Below are 14,447 nucleotides of genomic sequence, written 5' to 3' on the forward strand. Positions count from 1 at the left end.
ATCGCCCACCTTTGCAATCTACTCGCTACCATTGCCGGGATCCCTTGTTTTGGACCGAATATACTAACAAGGGGTTTATGATCAGTCCTTAACACGAAACGCCTACCATACAGAAATTGATGCAACTTTTCAAAACTAAACACAATCGCTAAAGCTTCCCTGTCAATTTGCGAATAATTACGCTCCGCGTCGTTAAGCGAGCGCGAGACATAGGCGACCGGCCGCTCCGCCGCCGTGCCCGGCCGCGCGCCGGCGACGGCACAGGGTTGGGTCAGCACGCCAGAAATCCCGCGCGAACTCGCATCTGTCGTAAGAATCAAGGGTTTGTTTTGATCGTAATGCATCAACACTTCTGCGCTAACTAATACGGGCATTTCTCAGGAGGGCCGTTTTTACGTGTCCGGGGCAGTAATTGATTGAATTTACTGTTCAATAAATCTGAATTAATTTAGGCATGATCTTCAGCTTATATTCTGTCTGGAACACTATCAAATTATTTATTTATTATTTATATAATACAAGAAAAATAAATCCAAATGCCAAAAATGATGTTCGGTGGGCGTGTCCCGCACCCAGATTTTATGAAACAAAAAATTATTACTCAAGATGGGGCATTAGATCGGAGTTATTATGGGTATTCACGCATAGGGTATTAGTTAGCTTATCATATTCTTTATATCACAATAATGTGTTTGCTCAACACATTGAATAAAACCAAATTTACGATGTGTCCCGGGCTAGTGACTGATATCGGTGTAATTTACAAAACATGTCAGTACTCCTTCAAAGTTGTAGACCAGGAACTCAGTGTCTCAAACATAGTATGCTTTAGTTGTGCCTTAACCGTTGAATAAAGTAGAGGTACAGTCACAGTACAATAAAGTGATTTTTTAAACGTTTCTCCGTCCTTCGCTGGGTTTGGTCCTATGTTTTTTTGAGATCGGTGGTGCAATTTACTCCGAAAGTTTTAGTGCAATTATCGTTATGTGAGTGATTAAGAAGTCATCGAAAGTACGTAAATCCACCATTATTACATCTCCTCTGTATCGTTCATGCTATTTCTGTAATCTCTAAAAAGTGATTAATTTTGATATCGCTGGTGTTGATTTCCCTGGTTTCGGTGGATTTTTTGACCACCGATATCAAAAAAGTGATCACTGAATTCAAATCCTGCTTTGTAAACTAGTTTGTTGTACTAATTTATCATGTCTAAAAAGTGAAAGATACGTTGTACAAACGTAAAATTATGTTCGTAAGTAAATTATGTCATAGTAGGTACACAAAATCACTAGTTCACTATGAGTAGTTTTTTAAACCAGACGTATAGACCCAATGTTTCTTTCTCTGTCTTGATATTCTTTTCCAACCAATTAAGTAAATTATGTTCGTCGTCCTCTGTATCACCGGAGGTCCTACACCTCGATACCTTTAAACATGTCAGCCATGTTAAATAAATGTAGTCAATTAGATCCCACTTCTTTTGAAATAACTTGTGTATGTAAAGTACTATGCAAGGTGAACCCAAGGGACAGGATGTACAGAACAAGGGATTAAAAATAAAATAGCATTCTAATGTCGAGATCGCTTCAAAGGCACTGAGCGTACCTACTGATCGATATTTCTAAAGGATAGCCATACACAGCAAATGTTTTAACAGTCCTCAATGTCTTATGTCTTTGTCAACAACTTTGTTACAATTTAGCTCAAGTGTTTGAGGGTGCTGGAGATCATAATTAATTGGTAATTGGATCTTCAAGCATTACTCGACTACTTCAAATATTATAGTTTTAAATTGACGGAGTTCACGCTTTTAAACTCTTTTATTAAAAAAATACTTGTTTTCCGTATTGCATCACATTGCTTTATAAGTACATTAAATATTTAATGAGCATTGAACACCACTCAAGAGTGTATTGTTTATCGGGTGCAGGTAACATAAGTTTTTTTTAGATGCGTGTGCGGTCGGATTGCGTGAAACAAACATCTTCTCCTTCATGGATATAATAATGCAATGAATAAATGATTATACCTAATATGCGAATTTGTGGTCGACAATGTCGACATGTCTGAAACTCGTTTCAGGGCCACACATCACCCTATTATATGAGGCCAGTCATATAGTGTGGGATATCTTCTAGAGATGTTGATTTACAAGCCATAATTTGGTTATTTTAAAATCTTGAGTCTATATCTATTAAATTTATGTAAGCTTTCGAGATCATTAGCCTTGTTACATCGCTTATCAACAAATAGGATTGAAAAATATGATTAGAATAATTATATAATTGATATATAAAACCTAAATGTGATTTTGGTGTAAGCATTATTGAATTCGGTGACGCAAATTGATTTCAGTGCCTGCACATGATTTCGGTGTTTTTTAAATCTCAAATATCTTGAAAACTATAAGGTTCTAATGGAGGCCTCCACTACCAATATTTTTTATATTAAGGGTAGATTTTAGGAAATAAACTTGCATATTATATAAGTTAAAAAAAAAATTTGGCACCGAAGTCAGGCACCGAATGTCATCTCTGAGAATCGCCCATACCTGCTTGATTGTTTTAAATGCCTTTTCACATTGTTTACCCCATTTCCACGCTACGCCCTTCCTAAGCAAGTCATATAAAGGCGACAATATGGTGCTTAAGTTTGCCACGAACCTACCATAGAAATTGACGACGCCTAAAAATGATTTTAACTCTGTTATGTTTTGTGGTCGTGGAATTTTAACAATAGCCTCAATTTTTGCCGGGTCGGCTTTAATGCCGTCTTTAGAAATAATAAAACCTAAGTACTTCACTTCTTCAGTAAAAAAGAAACATTTACTTTTTTTTAGTTTCATACCATGACTATGCAATTTCTGTAATACTTTGTCCAATGTCACTAAATGGGATGCCACGTCTGGTGTGCCAATTAAAATGTCGTCTAAAAATACTTCTACGTGTGGAATATCCTTTAGTAAACTAGCCATGATTCTCTGAAAAATACCCGGACTAGAAGATAGGCCGTAGACTAACCTATTGTACTTAAACAATCCTCTATGCGTGTTAATAACCGTATATTGCTTTGAATCGTCTAGTTCTACCTGATTATACGCTTGAGTTAAATCAATTTTCGAGAAAACGCGAGCCCCGTTCAGCCTTACTAATAAATCATCAATTTTTGGAAGCGGGTACCTGTCGATCAGCAAATTCGGGTTAAGTGTTATTTTGTAATCGGCACAAATCCTTAATCCGCCATCAGCTTTACGTACCGGCACTAGGGGCGTGGCCCACTCTGAAGTGTCGACGGGCTCGATGACTCCGCTGCGCAGCATCTCGTCCAGCTCGTGGTCCACCCGGTCGCGCAGCGCGTACGGCAGCGGCCGCGCGCGACAGTACACCGGTGCCGCGCCCTCCTTCACGCGAAGAGTCGCCTTGCCGCCCGTAAACCGCCCCAACCCGCCGCTGAATAGCTCCTTATACCTGTCGAGTAATTTACACAGTTCATCATTACTCACAGTTTGACAGTTAAATACTGGGATCTGAATCCCCAGCTCCCTTAGCCATTGCCGGCCTAACAAAGATGTTGTGGCCCCTTCTACAACAAACAGTTCTAAAGTTTTTAATTTCCCTTCGTAAACAACATCTGGTCTTATAACTCCTAACGATTTAAATTTACTCCCATCAATAAATTTAAATGACAAATTGAATGGCCTAATCGGCCTATGCCTAAAATATTTATAATAATTTTCCTTACTAATACAGGATATTGGGGAGCCCGTGTCAATTTCCATGTCTAACATTATGTTGTCTACGTGCATAGACATGCTTACCGCACTGTAGTCGCTCAAACAGAGATGATGCAAATGTTCTTCAAATTCAGTGTCCGACGAATTGTCGTCGTCGGCCCCTGGAGTCTCATATTGTGCCGCCTGGACGTGGTGAAAGGCGCGCCGAGAGCCGCGACCACCCGCGCCCGAGCTGCGCCCCCTGGCAGCGCCCTGGCCGCTAGCTGCGCCCGAAGACGGGCACACCCGCCTTAGATGCCCCACGCACCCACACTTGCTGCACGTGAAATTTCTATAGCGGCAATCCGCTTCACGGTGGCCTTCCCGTCCACAAACTGTACATTTGGAGCCATTGTTCGACATGTTGCTGATGCTGGCACCGTTATTCTGTCGGTTATTTGGATTATTGCCTTTATTTCCGCCACGTGGTCCCGGTGTGATCGAATTTACGGACGCCATGTCCGATCTGGCAACGTTGCTCTCGCTCGCACTCGGGCGTTCTACAGTCGCTGCGTCCCTCTCCGCCGCTTCTAACGATAGCGCAAGGCTTACCGCTTTTGAATAGTAGCTCAATAGTGGGACCGGATTTTTGCACTAAAAGTTTTGATAATTCTAAAGTTGAAAAAGTGATACTTATCTGATATAGGACTTATTTTTAAGCATATATGCTATATATGATGAAAAGTTAGAACGAGCGTTAGATATAAATTAGGTATTTATATATTTTTAGTAATGATTTTTTAATATTGAATTAAAGTGCAATGTTTAAGTTCCATTGTTTATAATATGTATGACGCTTTATAATGTAAAATTATTAGAAATTTTTTTAACGTGCTTCTTTGTCAAACTACAATTAGCTTATTATTTTGTCGATATTGAATTAAAGTTTAATAAATCCACAACAACATATCTAAATTTATAAGTTAATAGGCAAGCTAAAAAGCTAGAAGAATAAGATATATGCTTTAGAATTAATATGCGTTTTTTGTCCTATAAGATCAAATATTGAATTAGAGTCTGTAAAAATAAGTCTATTACTATAAAATAATATACGCAGCCATATTATGGAAAGTAAGAAATTTCTGTGTGTAGCTTGCATTGTAATAGTAAAATCTAGTTAAAAAGGCGCGAAATTCATACATACGCCGCGTTGGTCCGTCAGTCGCCGGCGCGGCGCTCGAGAGCCTATCATAGCCTACCTATACCTCGCCCCTCGCCCCACCTCCCGCTCAGTAACACTGTCTGTCTTTTCTTATCATTCATTTGTTTGTTTACCGTGCACATATATAAATTAGATGCGGACATTACGTGAAATTAAAATATCTTATTAAGTAAAAATACCTACAGCTGGTCAATCAGATCTTGTCAGTAGAAAGAGGCGGCAAATTTGAAAAATGTAGGCGTGAAGGGATATCGTTCCATAGAAAATTTGAATTTCGCGCCTTTTTTTAGTGACAAGATTTGCTTGACCAGCTATATTTCATTATCTTGACTAATATTGTAATAAAAATGTACAAGATATTCACAACTATTTTTTACTATACATAGTTTGTCAAAGGACTGTCTCATTTCAAACATAGACAGGGAGAATCATCATACTATCTTTGACTTACACTAGTACTAGCACCCAAAAGAAAAGGATGAATATAGTTTTTTGTTTTTATTTACTGACAAATTGGTTTGACCAACTATACCTATTTCTGGTTCCTATTGTCATGTCCTGTCCTATTCAACGTCAATATCATAATATGTATATTATAAACCAACTGCTCAATATTACACGGTATACATCCTGAATATACAATAAGGTAAGTGGCCTCACTTACCTTATTGTATATTCTGTATGGGCCGTATATGCCTATATACAGCCCACCTTAAATTAAAATGGTTTTTTTTTTAATAAACAGGATATGAAGTATGAAAAACTCACTCAAATAGGTTTCTCATTTATTTAAGTTTCTTCATTATACCAAAATAGTTATAAAAATATTACGATACTCTTGGAAAATATACCTTTTATAAAAGTCCTATTATGGGCCTTATTGAACACTGCCAGTGTATTACTTAATCCCGCAAAAAATAATCATTTTGACAGTAGGTAATAACAGATTTTATTGTTTTTAACTTAAGAGTTATACATATACAAATAACAATATTTGATACTTTATAACAGGAGGATTTATTTATAATAAGTGAAAATAATTATTTTGGGTCTTTTTTTTATTTTATTTTTTATTATGAATGGGCTTACTCATGGCCACAGACTAGCCGAGGCGTAGACGTGGCCTACGACCTTAATAACTAAAGATATAAAAATTGTCTAGTTTACGCGAAAATAGTAGTTAACTAAACATAAATCTTTATTAGTTACAGTAGTCTCATCTTTTAACATCTGGGGGCACGGCAGTGCCCCCGCCAAGACGAGAAAAGCGCAAGGGCACTATCTACCTTTTCTCGAAGCGCTTCGTCGTTTTTTGGAACCCTCATAATTTGGGGTTGGATTATACCAGATCAACAAAGTTCTCGGACTTATTAAGCATATCAATTGCATAGCTCTTATACTTTAGATTTTATTCATATCTAAAAACTTCGATTTCGTCACTGACTCACTCACTTGATGATCATCAATACCGGATACTTCCTGAAGTCCTCTAAGAAGCTGAAATTTGGTATGTAAGATAATTTTAGTACACAAACAACAAATAAATTCGAAAAAATTTTATCCCTAAGGGGATGAAGATGGGGTTTAATTTTGTATGGGAAATCAATAATCGCTGAACCGATTTAGTTGAAATTTGGTATGTAGATAGGTATTGTTATGGGGAAGGATATAATAATAGAATAGATTTCAACCTCAAAGTTTACCCTTACGGGGTGAAGGCAGATTTCAACCCCAAAGTTTACCCTTATGGGGTGAAGGGTTTATATGGGGAATTAGTAAGAAGTACATTGTGTAACAGATGCCCCCAGATACTTATTTCAGGATTTTCAATAGTAAATCACCCCCAACCCTTTAAATTAGGGGATGGAAGATTGTCATAAACAACTTACAAAAAGAAGTCAAATCCCATCAAAAACATTTTGATGTAAAATGTTGCCCAAACGAAACCATAAGGCTCGCACTGTCAAAAAGTTATCAGATCTCTTGCCAAGCTTCTAACTCTACAAGCCCTCTAACTTTACTAGCTCTACACCGAAAGTGTGTGGCTTGGCCGTTTCGTTTCTACAAGAACTATTGTATGTAAGTATATTACAAAAACCGCCCAAATACGAGTCGCACTCGCGTTCCAAGGGTTCTGTACTAGGGTTATGGCTCTACAAATAAGAGCGTGTCACATATTTTTGCGGCCTTCGAAGAGTAACATATTATTGCAGGTGACTGTACATTACACAATTTTTAACAATATATTTCTTTTAGAGAAAAGTGAGTAAAATGTCTTTAAAAAACCCGTAGGGATCGGAAAACTAGGTACTTAAGTCCGACTCACGCTTGACTGCACATTTTTAATAGGTTTTCCTGTCATCTATAGGAAAAGAGCTAATATGTGTATTTTTTTTCATAATTTTAGACCCAGTAGTTTCGGAGATAAGGGGGGGGGATGGTCATTTTTTGCGTATTTTCTTAAATAACTTCTAAACTATTTATTTTAAAATTATGAAAAAATATATCTGAGATTCTTACAATGAGCCCCTTCATTTGATATATATATATATATTTTTTAATTTATTGAACAATAAGCTAAATAAAGTACATTATTATTACAAGACCCATCGTGGGCAAAACCTTGAGGAGGTTTGTATGCCGATGGGGAGTTCGAGAAAATAACATGACAATATACATATCTATCTTATACTAATTAAAATTCTAACAAAATTCTCTTATATTAATTCTTATTCTAATTCTCTTATATTAATTATAACAAGATATAGTTTTTGTTTTCTTCTATTTACCATTCATCTCAAAAGTGACCCCTTTATTTGAATTTCTATTATTTACTTTACATGTATGTCCTTGGGCTATAGACTTACATGTGTATACCAAATTTCAACTTATTGGTGCAGTAGTTGCGGAGCAAATAGGCTGTGACAGACGGACAGCCAGACACACGAGTGATCCTATAAGGGTTCAGTATTTTTCCTTTTGAGGTACGGAACCCTAAAAATAATGAATTTAATAATTTTTTCACCTTATGCCCATGTGGCGGTAGCGAAACAGCCAAGCCACATATTTTGACTAAGGTGTAGAGTTAGAGAAGTTAGGGCTTGTAGAGTTTGAAGCTTGGCTCGACAAGAGATCTGACAACTTTTTGACAGTGCGAGTCTTATGGTTTCCTCTTAGCAACAAAATTTACATGAAAATGTGTTTGGTGGGATATTTTTTTACAGTATAAATATTTTAACATAATTTTTTTGTAGCACCAGATGTACTGTAAAAATTATCTTTTAACATAATTTTTACAGTACATCTGGTGCTACATTACGACACCGGTGCTATAATAAGCACGTTAAAACACTCCCTTTGACCGTGTTTTAAAATTCGTCACTCGTTGCAAAATATCAATTTTTCGCAATTCTATCGTAAAAGGAAAGAAAACTAACGAAGAGGTTTTACGCATACGAGGGCCACACTGAAAGTTTTGCGTAACTTTTGAATAAAACCATTTATAACCATAATAATACATTTATTGCTTCTCAAAATGTTTCCCTTTACATTCTATGCACATATTCACTCGCTCGGACCATTTTTGGAAGCATGAGGCCCAATCACTTGACTGCATGTTTTCGACGTGGTGATGAAACGTAGTAACTGCCTTATCCGGGGTCTTAAATGTCAAACCCCAAATTAAATCCTTAATTTTGGGAAATAGATAGAAGTCACAGGGTGCAATGTCTGGATTATAATCCGTATAAGAGACATTTTCCACGTTTTCGTAGTTAAAAAATGTTTTTGCCTTTATTGCGGTATCGGTGGACGCATTATTATGACGCAGGAGGATGCGGCTTCTCGGTCGTCTCTCGCGGTCTTTTTCAATGACTGCGGGCACACAAATGGTAGTGTACTACTCAGTATTTAACGTTCTTTTATTATTTAAAAGTACGGTACAAAAATGTCGCGTTTAAAAAAAACAGACGATCAAAATGTTTGGCAACGCTATTGGCTTGTTGAACTTCTATGGGCCTCCTGTCACCTTCGAAAGACCCATTGACTAGACTAATGCCTTTTTTCCGGATCGTAGCAGTAAATCCAGGTTTCATCTCCTCTAACGATGTTATATACAGCATTTGAACTTCCTTGCTTATACTTACGCAGCATTTCTCGGCACCAGTCAAAAAGTACCTGTTTTTGGACTGAAGTTAATTCGTGAAGAATCCAAAGACAACAAGGCTTCCCGACTTTTAAATATTCTTGTAAAATCTTTTGTATTTGTCTCATACCTATCCCTAATTGTCCTCAAATTTCGTCATAGGTGATTCGTGGGTTTTCTTCAATGAGTCGTCTCACAGTAGCCACGTTTCCTTGAATGATCGCCGTGGACGGTCGACCTTCACGAAAATCATTATCTAGAATAATACTGTCTCTACTAAATTCACCATACCAACGCCTCACGATGCTCAGATGTGGTGCTTCAATCCCAAAAGCATTTTGAAGGCAAGCACTACACTCTTGCGGAGTAAGCGAACTTTTAAAATCATAACAAAATCATAGCTCTAAAAATATTTTCGCGTTAAAGCCACGTTCAACGCACTGACTTACTTTGACAAGCCATTAAAAACAAAAGACGATCGATTTGTCGCCAACATTTGTCACATTCCATAATCAAAAGCCTGTATTTTTTTTTAATATGCAATTCATAATTTAAATGTTTACCAGTGGCCAGTAGTGCAAAACATTCAGTGTGGCCTATGTAGTAGGAGAGAGGAGGAGTTTGTTAAGACCTATAGACAATAGAAGAGGAAGGATGCTTGGGCACCTGATACGACACGACGAATTTATCAAAAATATCATAGAAGGGAAAGTTGAAGCAAACAGGAAGAGGGGAAGACCAAGGAGAGCGTACATGGATCAAATAAAGGAAAAGATCAACGTCGTGTCGTATTGGGCTGTCAAAGAGAAGGCGGAGGACCACCAAACATGGAAATTGCTCCACCGACAAGAGTCATACTCTTAAATATATGATGATGATCGTAAATTCCTACCTATGTATTAACAAAAAAAAGTCACTTGTAATTAGTTACTGCCTTTAAAAAGTATAAGTGCCTCAATGTTATTAGACTTTTTGATTCTTTAAAACGTCTTTAGGTCAATAAAGCAAGTGAAAAATTATTAGAGTTAGACCAAGAAAAGTCTGCAGCAATTTTGACAGCCCACGCAGTGCAAGTGTTATTTATAAGTCATAATTTCATAGAAGTTTCTTCAAATCGACCTTATTAATAAGAGATTAAAAATTTTGAAAATTATCTTAAAATATTTTAATCTAATATTTCATCTCATACGTTCAATAAGGCCCGGGACTAGACCTTTTTACCTGGACTGACAGTGGGCCTTCTTAGCAACAAGTACAAATTCAGGATAATTGGGAATAATAGGGAGCAACTGCTATTTTTGAATGCTGGGCCTTGTTACCCGTCGGGCCTCATATGCCTGCACCTCACCTACCTTATTTATTTGTTTTACAAGGGGAAAAGTTGTTGATTAACCGCTCGTGCTAATATTGATACCCAAACAAGCGAAACATTTTTTTTTATTAAATAGGAGGCAAACGAGCAGACGGATCACCTGGTGGTTAGCGATTACTGCCGCCCATGGACACCCGCAACACCAGAAGGGTTGCAAGCGCGTTGCCGACCTTTAAGATGGGGGTCTTTGAAGGTTTGAAGGTCGTATCGGACAGTTCATTCCACAGTTTGGCTGTGCGAGGCAGGAAGCACATTCACAAATTCAAACATTCTAAAATTGAACCACGAGCGTAGCGAGTGGTTCGTAAAGTTGAACCTTGAGCGTAGTGAAGGTTTCAAGGGACGAAGGTTAAATAAAATTTTCACCACATCAGCTCGTAAAGGCCCCTTGATTGTTCGAAACGGATAAGAAAAGTGGCATTTAATTTGATGCAAATTTTGAGTTGTTACCGTAGGTAAATTGGATCAGTTGGTTGGTAATATTGACTTTAAAATGATAAATATTGAATAACGTTAGTTTGAAATTGATTTTATGATAAAGTAAATATTATCGGAGATGATCGCTCTTAAAAAATATATGTCGCTAGTCATTTATAACCTAAAAGCGCCAAATTACGCAAAATTATATTGAAATGACACCTGTGTATTGAATTTGAAGAATACTTTAACAAGGGTAGTTATCTGTATGACAATGCACCTAAAATAATTTTCAAATGTATCTATTATTTCTATACTTAACACGATAACGAATTCTACGTAAACGAACGCGCGGGCAATCCCTAGTACATACAGAAATAAATAAGGGAAGATAAGTTTCCATTAGTGTACTGTGTAAAATAACTATTTACCATTGATAATAATTTTATAAACGCTTTGCGTATTTTTAAAGGCACCGCGCTAACCGCTAGCCCGCGACCGTCGATCGCTGCCTCCTGCCACGGCGCACAGCGCGGCGCGCGCAAACGCCGCGCGTTTGAAATGTAACTTAATATAAGCTCGGAATGCATACTTACGTATCAGTATTTAGTGTCGCCGTGATTTTATATTTCTAATCTTTTGTGTGAGAAGTAAGATCTTTATTATGACCGTGTAATATTAACTCTACAAACTTTAATTCAATATTGGCTATACTGCTTAACGAGAAATCAATATCTAGACAAGCACATTGTCTACATTTCTAACTTTTTACATGTATACTAAGTTGATAGATAATATCGTAATTTTGCAATATCAGCTACTCTAATTCTATATTTACATTATAATTCCTGTTTTTACGTTCACCAGAAAGCAGCTGTTCCAGATTTCTAAAAACCGAATATTGTGAATAAATTAAAGTGTTATTGAATATGTTAAAGTTTTTTGTAACTTTAATTTTATATTTACATAGTTATTTAGCAAAAATTTAAAATTTAAATATGGCCGAACGCTCCACCTAAAATTTTCTAACTTTTTACATGAATGTTATTTAACATGCTTACAATAACATATCAAAAAAGAAAAAACTTTAATGTTATCAAAACCCATTTTTGTTCCACCGCTGGTCTATAGGTTAAACTCTTCTCGGCAAAAAGGCGTTGTTTGATAGTGTCGTTTTTTAATCCACACGTAAACTGATCACGGAGATTGTCCTCTAATGACGTATCGAACTCACAATGTTTCGACAATTTCTTGAGCTCCGTGAGGTATTGTGCCACGGATTCCTCCTCGCCCTGACGCCGCAGCCGGAAACGGTACCTCTCGGCCATAAACGAAGGCTTGGGTTCCACATGATCTTGCATAATCTTAACGACATCAGAGTATTTCAAGTCTCCGGGCTTCTTAGCCCATACAACCATTTCCAGTCGCCGTTACGACGCGGTGTAGACACATCTTGTGTCGACACCGTCTGTTTCGGTCACAATTCCAGTCGCAGAGTCGTCGCCGTGTCGACACAGTTACCAGAAATGGGGAAGGGTCGACACATGACACAAAGTGACATAAAGTGTGGTCGCCGTGTGCACACATTGTTACTAGTTTGCGACTACTTTATGCCAAAATCATTCGTTCATTCGTTCATTTTGTTCCTGTCAAATGGAAACTGTCAGATGAAAAAATAGTTAAATAAAAATAAGTGACATTAATACGCCATCTCTAAAACGGATTACAAGACGTAATTATATATTGTTTGCATTTATATTACAATAGGACTGAAATTATTATGGGGAATTAAACTGCTCGAGTGATTTGATAAACTAAGTGTAATATAATCAACGCGCCACCAAATTGTTTTAGTTTAGCCGGAAATGAAATTGTTTACTTCTCAGTGCCTGTGTTCATAAATATATTATTTGATGCATTTTTAGTACTTCGATGCGTATACTATACTTAGATAACAGAAATAACGCTTTACATACTACGAAACTTGTTAATTATGATGTATAAATATGGTTTAAGGCTGAGAAATATTGCAGTCACAAAGTAGTCGCAAATGTTTCGACTTTGTGTCGACTCTGTGTAGACACATGACACGCGCTGTCAAAAGTAATAATAAAGTTACTGGATTTGCAAAATGGCTCCTTGTGTTCATTTGTTTTCAGATATTCTCAAAGTGTAAAAATGCCGTGGTCAGAGGTGGGACTTAATAGATTAACTGTTTATTCGACTAATTAATGGAATAAAAAAAGTTAATCCTCAAATATTAATCACGATTAGTTTAGTCGACCTAACATAGATTGAAATTGAATTAATCTGAACATTAATCGGATAAATTATCGATTAAATCTCGGTTGGAAGTTGACAGGGGGCCATTTTTGTACGTAAAAATAATAGAAATGTCTTGCATGCAGATGGTAGCCAAACACTTTGTCATAAAAGTCGAAATGGGTGTCGATTAGGTTTTAGCGAGTGCCGATTTCGAAAATGATGACCATTTTGGAATCCAAAATGGCGGCCATGCACTGTGTCATAAAAGTCATCATGGATGTCGTTTTATACGTTTTAGGGGGCCCCAATTTTGAAAATGATGACCATTTTGGATTCCAAGATGGCGGCCATGCACTGTCATAAAAGTCGTCATGGATGTCGTTTTATAGGTTTTAGGGGGCCCCGATTTAGAAAATGATGACCATTTTGAAATCCAAAATGGCGGCCATGCACTATGTCATAAAAGTCGTCATGTGTGTCGTTTTATAGGTTTTGGGGGGCGCAGATTTAGAAAATGATGACCATTTTGGATTCCGTAATGGTGGCCATGCACTATGTCATAAAAGTCGTCATGGGTGTCGTTTTATAGGTTTTAGGGGGCGCAGATTTCGAAAACGATGACCATTTTGGATTCCAAGATGGCGGCCATGCACTATGTCATAAAAGTCGTCATGGATGTCGTTTTATAGGTTTTAGGGGGCCCCGCTTTCGAAAATGATGACCATTTTGGAATCCAGAATGGCGGCCGTGCACTATGTCATAAAAGTCGTCATGGGTGTCGTTTTATAGGTTTTGGGGGGCGCAGATTTTGAAAATGATAACCATTTTCGATTCCAAAATGGCGGCCATGCACTATGTCATAAAAGTCGTCATGGATGTCGTTTTATGGGTTTTAGGGGGCCCCGATTTAGAAAATGATGACCATTTTGTAATCCAGAATGGCGGCCATGCACTATGTCATAAAAGTCGTCATGGGTGTCGTTTTATAGGTTTTGGGGGGCGCAGATTTCGAAAATGATGACCATTTTGGAATCCAAAATGGCGGCCATGTACTATGTCATAAAAGTCGTCATGGATGTCGTTTTATAGGTTTTAGGGGGGCCCCAATTTTGAAAATGATGACCATTTTGGAATCCAAAATGGCGGCCATGCACTATGTCATAAAAGTTGTCATGGGTGTCGTTTTATAGGTTTTAGGGGGCCCTGATTTCGAAAATCATGACCATTTTGGAATCCAAAATGGCGCCAAGCAGTATGTCATAAAAGTCGTCATGGCTGTCGTTTTATAGGTTTTAGGGAGCGCAGATTTCGAAAA

The 14,447-nt window shown here is 37.5% G+C and overlaps 2 protein-coding genes across 2 annotated transcripts in view; one reads left to right on the forward strand and one right to left on the reverse strand.

Moving 5' to 3' along the window:
* Positions 1-14,447, forward strand: part of LOC134676589 (uncharacterized) — a 270,423-nt gene that overhangs the window by 187,579 nt on the left and 68,397 nt on the right. The window lies entirely within an intron of this gene.
* LOC134676552 (uncharacterized) lies at positions 193-12,266 on the reverse strand. The gene is made up of 5 exons (XM_063534943.1): positions 12,006-12,266; positions 7,612-7,615; positions 3,786-4,340; positions 3,180-3,467; positions 193-304 (listed from the first exon to the last, which is right to left on the reverse strand). The coding sequence occupies exons 1-5, from the start codon at positions 12,226-12,228 to the stop codon at positions 193-195; spliced, it is 1,182 nt and encodes a 393-aa protein (XP_063391013.1). The 5' UTR covers positions 12,229-12,266.

Source organism: Cydia fagiglandana, chromosome 24, assembly GCF_963556715.1.
Source record: "Cydia fagiglandana chromosome 24, ilCydFagi1.1, whole genome shotgun sequence".
NCBI lineage: Eukaryota > Metazoa > Arthropoda > Insecta > Lepidoptera > Tortricidae > Cydia > Cydia fagiglandana.

Bases quoted from the DNA above. Each gene is read 5' to 3' on its own strand.
- LOC134676552 (XM_063534943.1), bottom strand. From the start codon at position 12,228: ATGCAAGATCATGTGGAACCCAAGCCTTCGTTTATGGCCGAGAGGTAC. The intron at 3,468-3,785 runs GTTAGACATGGA...ATTACTCGACAG, and splicing joins ATGCACGTAGACAACATAAT to GTATAAGGAGCTATTCAGCG. The intron at 305-3,179 runs GTACCCGCTTCC...TTCTTACGACAG, and splicing joins CCGAATTTGCTGATCGACAG to ATGCGAGTTCGCGCGGGATT.